The sequence below is a fragment of the Marmota monax genome, unplaced genomic scaffold, assembly GCF_021218885.2.
Source record: "Marmota monax isolate L192 unplaced genomic scaffold, Marmota_monax_Labrador192_F-V1.1 WCK01_AAM20220418_F8-fsc00120, whole genome shotgun sequence".
Lineage (NCBI taxonomy): Eukaryota > Metazoa > Chordata > Mammalia > Rodentia > Sciuridae > Marmota > Marmota monax.
Genome location: NW_026694424.1, coordinates 3,903,971 through 3,920,833, shown reverse-complemented (window position 1 = coordinate 3,920,833; position 16,863 = coordinate 3,903,971). Strand labels below are relative to the sequence as shown.

General features: G+C 41.1%; 1 protein-coding gene across 2 annotated transcripts in view; it reads left to right on the top strand.

Annotated features, from left to right (window-relative positions):
- The window catches only part of Fbxl7 (F-box and leucine rich repeat protein 7), a 387,648-nt gene that overhangs the window by 99,174 nt on the left and 271,611 nt on the right, over window positions 1-16,863 (top strand). Inside the window, exons 2-3 of one of the 2 annotated variants that reach the window (XM_058570737.1) lie at window positions 13,367-13,511; window positions 14,041-14,130. Coding sequence is in view for 1 of the 2 variants with exons in the window: in XM_046468297.2 (XP_046324253.1) it covers window positions 14,041-14,130 (90 nt within the window). In the remaining variant the exon portion in view is untranslated. The remainder of the gene's footprint in view (window positions 1-13,366; window positions 13,512-14,040; window positions 14,131-16,863) is intronic. The other variant, XM_046468297.2, reaches the window with a different exon arrangement.

The following is a 16,863-nucleotide window of genomic DNA, read 5'->3' as shown; positions in this document are numbered from 1 at the left end:
TCCATGAGGTGCTCGGATGCTGCCATTCACCCTCTATCTATCGCCCTGTGCTCAGAGATGCTCCCAAGCAGAAGAGAGAAGAGCTGCCACATAGAATAGAAAGGCAACTTCTCACCATGGCCCTAAGGAAAAAGCCCCCCACTCCAAGGAGAGGGAAGAGTTGTGGGAGGAGAATGAGGATATTCTTCAGGGGCTTGGCAGATAGAAAACTGGGATACTTATTTGGGGACCAAGAAGATCCCACTTGTCTTGCTGTCCCCCATCAGAGGTGAGGATGAAGTCAAGAAGTACCCAAGGACTTCTTTGGGGCTTGCCAGCTAGTCAGAGGCAAGTGAGGATTTGAATACAGTTCCATGCTCTCCATTCAAGTGTATTTGGTTCCAGTATCTTCTCTGTACAAGGAAAACTTGTTTGTACAATCCTCCACCACACAGGGCTGTTGGAATCTTTTTAAGTTTCCTTATATCGAATCTCAACAAGAGACTTTTGCCTCTGATTCTTTAGCAAGTAGACAAGGTAAGATGGAACACATAATGAGATCCTAGGATTGTTTTGTATTAAGTAAGATAAAGATCTTGAATATGAAGTCCCTTTTCCCCTTTCAATGGTGGTAGGATCCCTGCTGTGACTGAAAGGAGGAGAATAGAAGCTATTTAGTGGATTTCTTATTTGGAATTTGCACTGACTTAGGTTAGTCATCAGTGATAATTACTGTAAATGCATGTGCAAACACTTTGTATAAAACCCTGAAATCAGTAAGTGCCAGTAAGGTGCACTGGTCTGTAACTGACCAAATCCCCAGGACTGAGCCACAGAAAACCCAAAGGCCCAAAGGGAAATGCCACCTGTTGCTTCACTCCACTCTGTTAAAAGGCGATGGTGGTTTTGTCTACTTTTTTCCTACCTTCAAAGTCCTGCAGGTAACCCCTCCAGGACCAGACTCTTAGTCATGGAATTGTGTGTGCCATGGGATACTGAATGAAATAATGAGTGAACTGGAAGTGGCAGTTACAGGATTGTTGATTCCAGAGGCTCTTGATGCCAGGGAAGGAGCACAGGGCTTCAGAGGTCTGCGCAGGGTTTGCTGACCATGCTGAAATAGCATGAGCCTCAGGAAGAAGGCTGGCCTCTCCTCACATGTCTAGATGCAGCAAAACAGTCTTCTCATGATCTTTGGGTCACAGAAATCCTTCAGAACTTTGGGGAGGGTGATTAAATGCTGGCACAAATTGTAATGATGTTGCTTTTAGCATAAGAATGAGTTTTGAGTGACTCATGTTACAATGGAAATTCTTGGGTTAATGTACATATCCTTTAGCCTGTCCATGGTTTTGATCCTTTCGTTATTCTGTTCAGAAACCCAGCTGTTAGGCACCATCTGTCAGCAGCAGCAGCAACATCTGTCTCTGTGTCAGCAGGCATCTGTGTTAACTCCTTCAACATTGCCTACAGGCCCTTAGGTGTGTGTGTACTTTTGGGAGAGCAGGCTCAGCCCTGATGCCAATACTGAAATATTGTCTGCTCTTTTCAGCATGAAACCGTGTGTGCTTGTGTGCCAAGTACTTGCTTTTTCACGAGCTGGGGGACTCTTAGACTCCTTATGTTCCATGATACATTAAGTCTTACTTGCTAATCCTTCTTTTCCACCCCCCAATAATGCCACCATACAATGAAACTTGAGCAGATACTCATAGAAGAGTCTCAGGATGTATTTTAATGCTCTCTGCTTAATTCTGTAGAAAGTGGTGTTGGAATACTTACTGGATTGAATGGTGTCCTCTCCACCCCTCTCCCGTTCTTCGTGGAACACCAGAATATGGCCTTATTTGGAAATGAAGTTGTTGTGGATGTAATTAGTTAAGATGAAGATACACCAGGTAGGGTGACCCTAGTCCAATATCACTGGTGTCCTTATAAGAAAAGGACCAAAGACCCACAGAGAGAAGTCAGACTCATGTTGACGGATGCCGAGATTGGTGTTATGCTGCCACAAGCCTAGGAGTGCCAAGGGTTGCCAGGAACCACCAGTGGCTGGGAGAGAGGCCAGAGACAATCCCTCTAGGGCCCCTGGAGGGAGCTGGTCCTGTTGACTCCTAGATTTCAAACTTATAGTTTTCATAACTGTAAGATACCCATTTTTTTTTGGTTATTTTAAACCATTCAGTTAGTGGCAATTTATTACAGCATCTTTAGTAAACTAATACAGAGGACTGTATGGCCTGTCACCCCTGGGAATCTGTACATTTCGGAAGTTCTGTCTTGCATCCTCTGCATATAGCCTTTGTGTAAAGACTCTGTTAGGATAGCATAGATTTGAATGGTGCCTGCAGGGAAGGCATAATGCTCATCAGGAGGCACTGTGGGACCAGAACTATTGCACATTAGAAGTCAATTTCCAATTTATTCCTGGGGTCATTTAACATGTATATACAAAATGTCCCTAATATGCCAAGCACAGTGCTTACTTTGGGGTCATGTGCTTTTAATGCCACCATTTAACATGTGATGCCACCATTCGACACACCAAGTGATGGTTCTGCTTATGTGATTTCAGATGGGACAGTTCTTCAGTGATATCTCACTGGAAGCTGTAGCTCTTGACTTTCCTACAGCGACAGTGGAGGGTCTCCATACAGGTGACAAAGGGGAAACCCCCAGGTATTCCTTGGCCATTCAGTGCCAGTCATTGAAGAGTAGAGCTTTGCATCACGTGTGTGTTTGGACCCTAATGCTCTGCCCAAGCCCTGTGACATTTGGCTGTTCTGGACTCTTCGTGACCAGCAGCACTGCCCTGCTCGGAGGTAACACAATGCTTTGTGGAATCATTTGCTTACATTCCATTCCTCTCAACCCCTAGCTCTCTGTCCACCCCGGGCAGCAGTAGAGTTTTAAATGGCCCTGGAGGAGTTGCTGCCTCAGCAGTAGGGCTGTCCCATTTCTCTCCTGGAAGAACTCTGTGTACTTTTTTCATCTGCTCCAGCCATAGCACTCAAGATTTGATTTCAACTGGAAACATGCACTAGAAGTTCAGAAGTTAACAACCCTTTGTAGTAAAAAACCAGCACCCTCTTATTACAATGCTATTCATGATAATTAAAGGATGGAAGCTCTCCAAGTGTCCATCAAATAGACAAACAAATAGACGAAAGTATTATAAGCACACGGTCGAATAGTATTCAGCATAGAAAGCGAGGAAGTGATGAGTCTATGAAACAACAATGAAGGCATTATGCTGAGTGGCCTGGCTCAAAAGGAGAGCACTGTGTGGTTCCACTCATCTGAGTTACCTGTAATAGGCAGGTTCATAGACACAGAAAGCAGATGCAGGCGACCTGAGGTTGGGGAGAGAGGAGTGAGCAGTTTTTGCTAAATGGTTCTGGAGACGTACTATTTAGGGTGAATAAAACATTTTGGAAATGTTACTAATTGGTGATGGTTTGACACATAAATATAATTAATGCCATTGAATTGTACACTTGGGTGATTAAATGGGAAATTTTATGTTACATGTATTTGACCACAACTTAAAAGAAATACCTAAAAGCCAATACCTTGAATCAGGTCTTGCTTTGGCATGGTGACTTCCCTTTGCCACTTGGCAGTGCAGCGAATGCTGAGATGTGTACTTGGACTTTCTCAGGTTTCAAGTAAAACCCATCAGGAGGGCTGCTTCTTAAGAATTAGGAAGGGACCCTGTCCCAGGCTGGGCACTGTGCTTCGAGGTGAAGCAGGTGCTCAGTGAGTACATCATCCTTGCTAGCCATGGCCTGAATTGCAGCACTTCTAGACCAGTGTATCCTGCTCATTGGACCTGACTGAGGTTGTGGGTCAGGTGATTTGGGAAACTGAAGTAGAAAAAGAACCAGGTAGATTATCAAACAGCTTGAAAAGCAAAAGAACCGGCACAACTCTGACAATTCCCCCTTTTAATTCATTTCTTTTTATCTCCTCTTCCTTCTCTGCCCCTGCTTCCAATTTTTGCAGAAGAGAGCAAAGAATGAAACAAAGGCACCATTTAATGTTTTCCACTCACAATAAAATGAAGCTGAGAGCTCAGGGTTCTATTTCTCCTCATTTCACTCCACTTCCAGGCCTCCAGCCCTGGAGAAGTCATCTATCAAATTGTTTCCCTTTGGCCTGAAAGAGCTAATACATTTTTACAATATGTGTTCAGTTTCTTTCCAAAAACGAATATGCACCTGGGCCAGGGATTAAGGCAGATCATTCCTTGAGATAACTAATATTATTATTCTTTTTATATAGATATTTAAACTATGGATCAAAGAAGATAAGAAACTTTCTCAAGATAAGAATCAGGAAAATGACAGTGAATTCAATACACAAATATGACCCAGTGCTCCCTTGATCTAATTGTGTGAGATATTGGAAAAAAATTCTCTTTCCTTTGGTATAGACATTTATTATTAAACCAGGCTCCTGTGGTCTACCAGAAGCTGCTTGAAAGTAAGGTTGTGGAGGGAAACAGGAAATATGGGACTGAGGCCACCACATGGGCTCATGGACTTGTTTGTAGATTTCATGTTAGAAGTCTGCGGTTATAATCCATGTGATCAACATAGGGCACACAGTCTGGAATTCATATAGTGAATCAATTTTTGTATGAGATATTTTGGACTCTTAATGTTAGAAATCAAAAGACCCCATTGATTCATTTTTTGTCATGTATTGATTTTTCTTTTCTACACCTTTCCTTTGCTTGGTTACTATAGATCACTGTAGAAATTCTTACTGTCTCCTTGTTTTATATAAATGCACTTACAAAATCAGCCTGGGTACTAAGAATAGGAAAAGCTTAGTTTTTGCGTTTTACACATGGGAAATTTTAAATTAAAAGAAATTTGAAATCCCTCACTAAGAAGGTTTCCATTTAAAGAATATTCTCTTGATCTTCAAACATTAGAAAAACCTGGCACACTCCAACAGAAAGCCCAGAGGAACCGCTTGATTGGAATATAAGACTAGCACATTCTTCTGCTAACATTCCTAGGTTAATAGTTTGTCTCAAGTGACCCAAAAGATTGATCCACAAACTGATGTCTCCGTGGTACAATTTGGAATTATATGCATATATGTTAACCCATTACAAATCATATTTGCCTGTGTCAGTGTATTACCCAGTTTTCCTTTGTTTTGATGTTTGTTTGTATCTGATACCTAATTCTTTTTGTTTGTTCAATTGTCCTGATTTGGACTTGTAGCTCACTTGGGAGGAAATTAAATGAAGGAGAAAACTTTACCAAATCCAACAGGAACTATACTAATAGCCCCGAATGGGGTTTTAGTCATTGATCAAATAGACAACTTTAATATAGATAAAGCAATTACTGAATAGAATTGTCAACTTTGTTTATACTTGAAGAATTTTTGCTGAATGTATAGAATATATACAATTTAATGAGTGTGTTATGGTTTAGATATGAGGTGTCCCCCAAAAGCTCATGTGTGAGATAATGCAAGGAAGTTTATAGGTGAAATGATAGGTTATAGCTCTCATAACTCAATCAGTATTAATTCAGTTGAATTGATTAACTGGGTGGTAACTGTAGTCAGAGTGTGGCTAGAGGAGGTAGGTCACTGGGGGTGTGCCTTTGTGGTTTGTGTTTTGTCCCTAGGGAGCCAATCTCTCTGTTTCCTGATTGCTATGTCCTGAGCTGCTCTCCCCCACCACACCTTTCTGCCATGATGTTCTGTTACACTTTGCACCCAGAGCAATGGAATCAGCTGTCTGTGGACTGAGACTTCTGAAACCTTGAGCACCCAATAAATGTTTCCTCCTCTAAAATTGTTCTTGTCAAGTCTTTGGTTACAGCAGCGAAAAAGCTGAACAAAACCATATATTATTTATATATTTATTTACTATTGCATAGGATAGTAAAATAATCGTTGTTTTAAATTTCATTTCTTGTTCCCCAGTGTGAATTAAACTGTGATAAATGGGGCCATGTTAATAGCTCGAAGTGCGGATGTGATTGAATAATTTGTATGCATAATTTAGTTCAGTTTCTCCTCATAGCAACCTTCCCCTAATTCTGAAGCATGTGTAATTCTCCCCATTGTTAGTAGCTGAAACTGGTTGCTGCTTTTTGTGTGTGTTTATGTCTATTTTGTGAAGACACTGAAGCTAAGAGAGTTTGACACATCTGCTGGATAGGTTGCTGGGAGGTAGTAGATTCGGTGTTTAAAATCCTGTGGGTCTGGCATGGTGATGGCTTGTGTTATGTGTTGTCATAGTTAGATGTGGTGTCCCTCAAAAGCTCCCTTGTGAGACGATGCAAAAAGGTTGGGAAGAGAAATGGTTGGGTTAGAGCTTTAACCTAATCAGTGAATCAATCCCTGATGGGAATATCTGGCTGGGAACTGGAGGCAGGTGGGTTGTGGTTGGAGGAGGTGGTTCATGGGGGCGTGGCTGGGGAGTATATGTTTGTATCAGAAAGTGGAGTCTCTTTGCTTTCTTATCTTCATGGGAGCTGTTTCTCTCTGTCACATTCTTCCGCCATGATGTCCTACCTCACCTGAGTCCCAAGGGTTGGAACCGCTCTTTTATAGACTAAGACCTCCCAAACTGTGAGCTCCTAAATGGACTTTTCGCCCCTAAAATTCTTCTGGTCAGATCCTTTTAGCAAAATAGCTGATTAAAATGTGTTAACTTGGCCAATTTATAGCACCCGGTTATTTAGTCCAAGGTGTGTTTGTGAAGCTGTTTTGTAAATGAGATCAACAACTACAAATAGTTGACAGTAAGTAAAAGAGATTGTCTTTAATAATAATATGAATGCCCCCTCCCCCCACCTTTACTTGAAGATCTTAAAAGCAAAAATCAAGGTTTACTGGGGAAAAAAAATCTGCCCCCAGGTTATAGCATCAGTGTCTGCCTGAGTTTTCGGGGCCCAGTGGCCTGCAGATTTCAAACCTACCAAAACTGACAATTAAGTGACCCAGTTATGTAAAATAAATAAGTCATGTACCGGAGGCACTTGGGTGCCATTTGGGGAAGGTGGAAGAGGTTTCATCCTTCCATGTAGGTGGAAACAGGTTAGAGTTTGAGAGACTTGCTCACAGGTATAGACGTGGCCTGGAAATGGTGGAAGGTGGTTTTGAAGCCTGCTCTGATTCCAGTGGCCATCCTCCAAATCACAAAAGTCCCATTACTCCAACTGCACACAATAGGCAGCCATAGTGGGTAGTAAAGACAGGGCTGGCATCTATTAAACACTTGGTTGTGTGTGACACCTTGGGCTGAGCACTTTGCTGCTTCTTACTGGGTTCTCAGCACTGCTCAGGGAGGTCAGGCATCGGTACCTGTTGGGAGCTTCTCAAACTTGAGGCAACAGAATCACCTGGAGGACATGTTGGAACCAAGATTGCTGAGCCATACCTGCAGGATGCCAAAAAATCTGCAGCTAGAGTGTAAACCCCACACCATTAGTCCTTGCTTATATGGAGTGTCTGCTCTGGTCTGTCTGGGTCCCCCCGGATTCTGGTGCAGCAATCTGCCTTCTTGTCATGTCATAGAAGCACTTCTGTCCATTGTGTTGACTCTATTGGGCAAGCCCACAGCCCATCTCTTGGGCTTGGGGTCTCCTCAGTGTTACCAGGGAACCCATTGACTTGCTAAAGCTGCAGCCTGAGCCCCCAGAGCCCAGCCTTGCCTTGCAGCCTGGCTTCCAGTGGGAGGATGAGCAGCCCCCCACCCCCAAACCTGCCACTGTCCTAATTATGGGGTGAGGTTGACAGTGCCCCTTGCCCTACTCAACACACCTTCCCTATTTCCAAGAGAGGCCGAGAGGGGAAACCAGGCTTCAGTCTTTCCCAGTGTCCCTCTGGGATGGGGTGGAGGTGGAGGGACTTCTGCTACTCTGTTCTCTCTCACCTGAAATTTTTTCATGTACAATTCCAGGGTCTATTCTGAGAGGTCTGGCCCTTAATTTGATAAAGGAGCCAAGAAATGTAGCCATTTCCTTCCTAAGATAACAGCTTGGCTGGCAGGAATACTTTGGTACTGCGGATTTCTCTTTGGGGGATGTTAGAGGCTGAATATTCCCTCCCCATTACCTTTTATTGTTTAAACTCCAAGTTCATTCTATAGCATTTCTTCTCTGTACACCCTTTCCCCAGTACCAGCCCACTCCCTCTTCACTTTAACTCAAGGGGGTTATGCTTCCAGGACCAAGAAAGAAAGAAGAATATTAATAGTCTCTAAAACATGAACTTCATGATACTAAGCTGTTGGGTGCTTCTAGGCGCCTGCACTGTTCCAAAGAATATGTCTGGATTATTTTATTTGGTCTTTACATAACACTATGAAGCAGGAATTGACCCCCCCACACACCCCTTTTATAGCTGAAGGAACTAAGAAGGTTTAGGTTACAGAAAACCCAGGCTTATTGATCCCAACCTAGATGCCCTTCAGTAGATGCCACCCTTCTCAGTCTACCTGAAAAGGTAACAAGCTGCAAAAATTATTTGCTGATCCATGTTAGACAAGATCATACCTAGTCAATCCTCATTATCTGCAGATTCTGTATTTGAGTACTTGCCTACTTGGTACAATTTATCTGTAGTCCACAAATCAATACTCATGGCACTTTGGGGTCAATCACAAACATGCACAGAGAGTTGAAAACTTTGAGTGTCCCAAGAACAGGTTCTTAGGTGAAGTTGATTGATGTGATGCTTTACGTTCTTATTTCAGCTCTCTCTCTCTCTCTCTCTCTCTCTCTCTCTCTTTTAAATTTGTTCTTTTCAGTTGTATTTGACAGTAGAATTTATTTGGACGTAATTATCAAAGCATGGAATATTTTTCATATATTTGTTGATTGATTGTATATTCTTTTCTGAGAAGTATCTGTTCAGGTCCTTGGCCCATTGATTGATTGGGTTATTTGTTTTTTTGGTGCTTAGCCTTTTGAGTTCTTTATATACCCTATAAATTAGTGCTCTATCTGATGTGTGAGGGGTAAAGATTTGCTCCCAAGATGTAGGCTCTCTATTCACCTTACAGGTTGTTTATTTTGCTGAGAAGAAACTTTAGTTTGAGTCCACCCCATTTATTGATTCTTGATTTTAATTCTTGTGCTAAAGGAGTCTTATTTAAGGAAGTTGGGGCCTAATCCCACATGAGGGAGATTAGGGCCTACTTTTTCTTCTATTAGATGCAGAGTCTCTGGTTTAATTCCTAGGTCCTTGAGTTTTGTGCATGGTGAGAGCTGGGGGTTTAAGTGTTGGCTAGGATGGGGGGAAAAAGTACACTCATACTTTGTTGGTGGAACTGCAAATTGGTGCAGCCAATATGGAAAGCAGTATGGAGATTTCTTGGAAAACTGGGAATGGAACCACCATTTGACCCAGCTATCCTTTTCCTTGATCTATACTCAGAAGACTTAAAAACAGCATACTACAGGGACACAGCCACATCGATGTTTATAGCAGCATAATTCACAATAGCTAAACTGTGGAACCAACCTAGATGCCCTTCAGTAGAGGAATGGATAAAAAAAATGTGCATATATACACAATGGAATAATACTCAGCAATAAAAGAGAATAAAATCATGGCATTTGTGGGTAAATGGATGGAGTTGGAGAAGATAATGCTAAATGAAGTTAGCCAATCCCAAAAAGACAAATGCCAAATGTTTTCTCTGATGTAAGGCTACTGACTCATAGTGGGGTAGGGAGAGGGGAGCCTGGGAGGAATAGACAAACTCTAGATAGGGCAGAGGGGTGGGAGGGGAAGAAAGGGGGCAGGGGGTTAGCAAGGATGGTGGAATGTAATGGACATCATTATCCAAAGTACATGTATGAAGACATGAATTGGTATGAACATACTTTATATACAAACAGAGATATGAAAAATTGTGCCCTATATGTGTAATAAGAATTGCAATGCATCCTGATGTCATGTATTTAAAAAATAAAATCAATTAAAGAAAAAAAAACATGGAATATATCTTAATCTTAGCTTGTATATTATACATAAGTGTCCCTTTTGTAGTCTATTTAGCACCTATTTTTTTTTCTTTTTATCATTTTATTGGTCCAGTTTACTACTTAAAATGGATCCCAGGTATCCTGCAGAAGAACTGGCTTGTGTCTCCAAAAGCAAGGAAATTGTGATATCCCCCACCTGTGTTAGACAAGCCCATTCAGATGGGAGATACAGTGCCCTGACCCTCAGCTCAACATTAATGAGTTGAGCTGGAACATTAAGCTGGAAGTCTTCGAAGACAAACAAGCATAACACGAACTCATGTATTAGTCAGTTGACAAATGTGACCAGAGGTCCACACATAATTGTAAAGTAAATTTTCCAACTCAAAGAAATGATAAATATTTCACCTCTCCCTGAATTTCCCACTAGAGCAGTGATTCAGAATTCACTAATTCACTTTTAGTTTGAGGTAGGTAGTTCTGTAAAATCACAATGACAATCAACTAATCAACTGTATTTATCTCTCTGTAATCTTGCTCTCCTTAATTTCTTAAAGGCTTAGATGCTCAGGTATTTTTAAAATGTTGTCCTTTTCTAAGGACGTACATTCTCAATGGATGTAGTATTGCTGCCTAGGGACAAAAAGTGGTTCTTGGAGGAAAAACACTTTATTACCCTTTTTTATCCATAAAGCAGAGATCATGCACAAGTGCACACTCACACACACACACACACACACACACAGATATACAGTATATCAGTGGTGTCACAAGTTCACGTGGGTAATTAGAAAAACAAGACTAAAAAGTTTTGAGGGCAATAATGAAAAAGAGATTCAGAAGCTCCGTCATGGTGCATAGTGAATATTTAATAAGATGAAGCATCTGGAGTATTTATTAGAGTACAAAATACAGCATGTGCACTCAATGTTAGCTACATGAATAACATTAATAATATTATTTCCCCAATTCTATCCCTTTCCTTCATACACAAGCTTTTCTTAAACTGGAGTTTTTGGCCCCCTGAAGCATGACCACACATGTTCTCAGGCATGACTGAGAATTTCCTCTGAAATTTGTTGTCTTGTATTGCATTTTTAAGTTGATGATAATTGTAAAATGAATATTCCTAGCACAAAGAAATGATGAATGTTTAGGGTGATGGTTATACTGGTCATCCTGACCCAGTCATTACACATCATACACATGAGTTCAAATATCAGACTAACTCGTAAAATGTTTGGTTATCATGTATCAATTAAGAATCATAAAAGGCAATAATTGTATACCCATTTGCCTTTATAATGGAGGCCTGCCACAAGATTCTATGGTCCAAGTTCCCCATCTTCTTGTGGACTGATAAGGAAGAAAGGAGTAGACTTTGAAATGTGATGATACTCTCAGCCCAAATGAAGGGCCACTGAGGTGTCATCTGTCATAGGAGAGAGTGCCTGCTGGGTAGCACAGGCATGCCCAAACCAAGAAACCTTGGCTTTAGCATCCAGTATTGTGTTTGAGTTTTGAAAGGCAAGTTTTCCTCAGCAAAATAACATCATCTCTCATGTTAAACCAGTGCTATTAATTTGAGTGTTATGGGTTGTATTGTTTGTCCTTAATTCATCATTTTGTTTTGGTTTTCTGTTGAATCAGAACTAGAGCATATGGAGTTTATTTCTAGCATTCCATTTGTGCATTACTAAGCAATAATATAATTAAAATAATTTAAGTACATGTATTGGTGGTGTGCACTACTGTTTTCTGCCCTATTAAAGGGAGTATTTGCATTGCTCGGCCTTGAAGAATAATGCAATGGACTCGTAGAAGTACAGAATATTGGAGCCATCAGGAATTATTTAGTGCAGCCACCTCCCCTACCAGATGTGGACACTGAGCCTCCAGGGGAGAAATGAAGGCTCAAGGTCAAAAAGCAAAGGAGAGGCAGACTGAGGTCAGAGAACAGGTGGATGTACTTCTAATTGGGTACCAGCCCCCCACCCCATGTCAGTCCGCCTCCAAAGGTGAACCATGGAAAATAAATGGCAACTCTGCCAGGCTTACAGAGGAAGGCTGGGAACAAACTAAGGAAAGTAAATAATGGATTTGTTTCAGAGCCACAAATCTCAATGTGTCAAGAGAGGAAACGGCAGCCAGTTCTCTTCCCTGCTCAGGTGAAATTACACATGAGGTCAGATTGTTCCATAACTTTCAACAGAACAAAACAATTCTGAAGATTTTTAAATCTAAGCCCAGATGTACTTCTCTACTCTGAATTTAGGCTCTGAGCTCACTCCACCTCGCTAGAGTTGTATACTGTCTTACTCTGTTTGGGCTGCTGTAACAAAATGCCATAGACTGAGTGGCTTGGGAACAAGATTTTTTTTTTTTTCCTTTAAGTTTTGGATGCTGGAAAATCAAGATCAAGGAGGCAGTAGATTCATTGTTTTCTGAGGTTCATTTACAGCTGTCTTCTTGTTTCTTCACGTGACAGGTGAGGCACCAATCCTACCTGTGAGGGCTCCACTCTCATGACCTAATTTCCTCCCTAAGGCTCCACCTCCTGATACCATTTCAGTACATGGATTTCTAGGGACATAACCATTCTGTGCATTGGGTGCATGCACCACTGGGCAGAAAAGACCATTAGGAAATAGTGTTTCTCAGTTGCATATGAGAGTTCTGATCAACACTTGTGGTGTGAGGAGTTCAACTGAGATACAGTTACTAGGATGCAGCATTAGTTTTCTATTGCTGCATAACTTGGGGTACATTGTTATCCCACCATTTCTTTGGGTCAGAATTCTGGGCATGGATCCACTGGGTGTTTCCTGCAGGGCTCACAGAGGATTAGGCAAGGGCTGTTCTCTCATCTGACCTTTGGAATCCTCTTCCCAGCTCACATGGTTGTTGGCAGAATTCATTTCCTTGTGGTAGTAGAACTCATTGTATTTGAGCTTCAAGGCCATCAGGAGGGATCTCTCTCTAGATCCCCTTAAAGCATCCATCTAGTTCATCTAATCTCATTAGATTAATTAAGTCAGCTCTTTAGGGGATTTAATTACATCTGCAAAATCTTTTCAACTTTGCAATATTGTGTTGTATTGGTTAAAGGTCAATTAGTTACAGGTTATACCCACACTCAAGGAGGAGAAGATGATACACGAACATGGTGTCAGGGGATCATCTTTGAGTCTACACATCACAGGCATTAGGTACTTTCCTTACTGGGCAGTGAAGGGTGGTTCCTATTTACAGACTTTCATATGACATTTGGAGCACATTTATCAATAGTAACATGTATGATTATGTTAAAGCTTAGAGGAGCAGAAACTCACTGCTGATCTTAGGCAAGATTATTTAGACCAGAATGTCTCGCCCTCAGCACTACAGACATTTATGCTGAGTAATTCTTTCTCCAGGGTGCTGTCCTATGCATTCTAAGTCATTCAGCAGCACATCTGGCTACTGCCCTTCAGATGAGGTAGCACCTCTACCCCAATAATGACAACCAAATATGATGCCAGACATGTCAAGTGTCTCCGTGCCCAGAAAAATCATTCCCAGGTGAGAATCACTGTGTTAGAAAAATGAAGTGGTCTTGGTGGTTTTTAAAGAAGGAACTATTAAAACGGAATTTGTTTTTTAAGGTGATACAGCTCTATGGAGCCAACAGGCTCTTGCTTCTCCCATAATGCCTGATTCTTAGATTTGCTTATTTCCTTTACTGAGAAATGCATAGTTTATAGTTGCAAATAAAAAAAAAATAATGCAGGAGATGTGTTGTCCACATGTACTTTCTTACTCACGTGTATGCCAAGACAAGGTTACATTATCATATTTGACTATGTTTTATAATCTTGTCTGAGTTTATAGTCAAGTCATATTATAGGAGAGCTTTGGTTCTGCTGTAACATGGGTCAGATATTTCCCCAAAGATTTTTTAACACATCAGACAAAAAGCTTAATAAACTCCATTCTTGGTATCACAGCTCCTTTCTTGGAAATGAGGGACGTGGCTTGATGTGGGGCTGTTGGAAGGCACGATCCAGGTCTGAAATTACAAAACTCAAAATCTCAATCCTGTTTTCTCTAGGCAAAGGCAGCTCAAGCATCTCATCCGACGTGAGTTCAAGTACAGATCACACGCCGACCAAAGCCCAGAAGAATGTGGCTACCAGTGAAGGTAGGCATCTGGTCTTCATTATCCCGAGCTTTCCCTTTACAAGGCTGGCTATTTTTGGAAAACAAAGAAAATGTGGGAGTTTTGTTCTATTCTGCTGCGTGGGAGCATATGAGGTTATTAAAAAGGAGAGGCAAAAAGGATCTCCCAAGTTTCTTTTTGGTCGCACTGTTGTTACTGCCAATCAAATTTGATGGGATAGGATTTCAGTGTCTCAGTTCTAAGGCAAATTCTGTAATTTTGTGAAACTCTAGCAGGTTGACTTAAGGGAAGACTTTATGATATTACATACCTGTTTTTCAGTATGGAAAACAATAGGCTTATAGAACCCTTGCACTACAGTTGGAAGCTCCTGCAAGAACTAGTAACATAGATGCATCTGTGATTTAGGATGCTATAATTGGAAGGTCATGGTCACGTAATTTGTAGAACTTGAATTAATCACCAACCTTTGGGAGTGGCAAAGGAGGTTTTTTTTATTATTTGAAGAATAAGTGAAATGTTGTGCCAGTCAGGACAAAGATTGGTCCTATTGGTATTCTTGAGGACGAATTTGACTTCTTTGCTTGTAGAAATACCTGTGGGAATGGCACTGTTCCCAGTAGTGCAGAGGGTTAGGGTTACTACTTGATTGAGGAATCGTTCTATGGCAGTTTTTAAGGGGAAGGTTTACCCAGTGATAGACTCAGCTTCTTGTATTTTAATGTTAAACCCAACTGAATGACTTCTTTTCTGAAGAAGAGCTCTTTCTGAGCATAATCGCCCGGTGGTCCCAGGTCAACAGCAGGGCTTGACACTGATAGACTGGAATATCAGCTGATGAACTGACATCCAGTAGCGCCTGCTTTTCTGAAGTGCACAGGATGTCACGGGGGCACATTTCCAGCTTCTCTTTCTGAGGTTCATTTCTGCTGCTTGAAAGCTGGAACGTGTGCTTGCAGGCTGGTGTTGGCCCAGGGAGCTCTGTGAATCCTCTTGATCTGTGTGAAAATCTATGAATTCATGATAATGGTTCACCTCTGTTAGCGTGTGTCTGCTCGTTGCATGTTTTTGGACATGGTGTGTTTCAGATACCACAGAACTACCTTCTTGGTCATTACTTATCCCCAGACCAATGCATAGGTTGTTTTTGCAAGTGGATTCTTTTCTCCTGCTTTTAAAACCTTAGCATTGTTGGATGGACATCACCAACCATTGTAAGGCAGAGAAACCAGAGAACTCCTCAGTGCATGCAGAGAAACCACAGGAAGCAATCCAATCTTAATCATCTGCCTCTGAGTTCAAATATGGGCATTAGGTTGTTCTTGAAATTGAGTCAGGGTCATGTGCAAATCTGCCTATTTGATTCTAGACTTCCTACTCTAGGACCCAGAGTAGAAATCACTTCAGTCTCATTCACAGGGATCGTCTGTTGTCAGAAACGTGTTCCGTGAGATGATCATGTCTTCCTATCATTGTTATACAGAGACTTGTTTCGATGATTTCTCTGAGTGACCATGAAAACAGAAAGTTGAACATTTAAATAATCTCTGTGTTTGTCTGATTTAAAGTTTTCATATCACTTTTTTTTTGTCCTTTCCAAAAATAGAAAATATATAACTTTATGAGCTTTGTTACAGAGTTGGGGACAGGTACTGTGGGACTTCTGCATTTAAAATGTCTGCTTTTTATGTTTTTTGTTTGTTTGTTTTTTAAAGGGCCAGCTCTATAAAGACTTTAAGTTTTCAGTTTTGTCTTTCTCTTAGGAAGAGGTATAGGCTCAGCTATTGTTTTATACATTTTGTGACATGTATTTATTTTTTGTCATTCTGAGGGTAGATTTGGGAGGAAAAAAACAGGAAACTATGATGTTCCTATGAAAAAGAATTTTTTTTCCAAGTGCACTAAATTAATACAGAACTTCTTTCTAGATTTTAAGAGGAAGAGCCTCATCCATGTAAAAGATGCTGTACATTTCCTTATATCTTGAAAAATTAAAGAAGTGTTGACTTTTGCTCTTTGTGTGTGTGAATCCATTTTTCTACAAAATTTCAATTAATGAAAACTTATAATATTAAAAAATAAACTCAGGGTGAGCATTAATTAATGAAAATGTGTTTGAAGGGTGTTTCATGCATATCTTGTCTCATGGTAGGCTGTTTTCAGGACAAAGCCAGAGCAGTCAGTGCTTTGATCCTCCTCTCAGGATAGGTGGTGCTGACAGCCCATTCACAGACCCCCACCGGGTGGATTTACCTGATGGTGTGTGTTTCTTCATACATCCAGCTAACCTCTGAATGCAAGACTGGCAAACACTATCTTCTCACACAAACTGCAGAAGAGCACTTTAGAAAGTGCACCTCTGATTCTCTTTCCACTGTTTTTGAGAACAATGTTTATAATCTTTCACATTAAGAAAATGCTGGGTGAGCATGTAACTGGTTTTCTGGAAGCTGTTGGATTATGGTGATTTTCTTCAGTTCCTTGATCCTTGCCTATATTTTCACCTCTGAATTCATCTGTATTGTTTTAAAGGTCTGCGTGATGTTGGTTTCTAAAAGTGATATGTATAATGAATAACATTTCATCTTCCTGCAGCCTTTGAAAACCAGGGCCATGCCTACAATACCTGGTTGGAAGCACCATTAGTAGTGCTGGGCTTTGCCCAGATGGGAAGGATAGATTGGGAAGATACTATATTGGTTCTCTGGTTGTTGTTGTTGTTGGTGGTGGTGGTGGTAGTGGTGGTGTATGTGT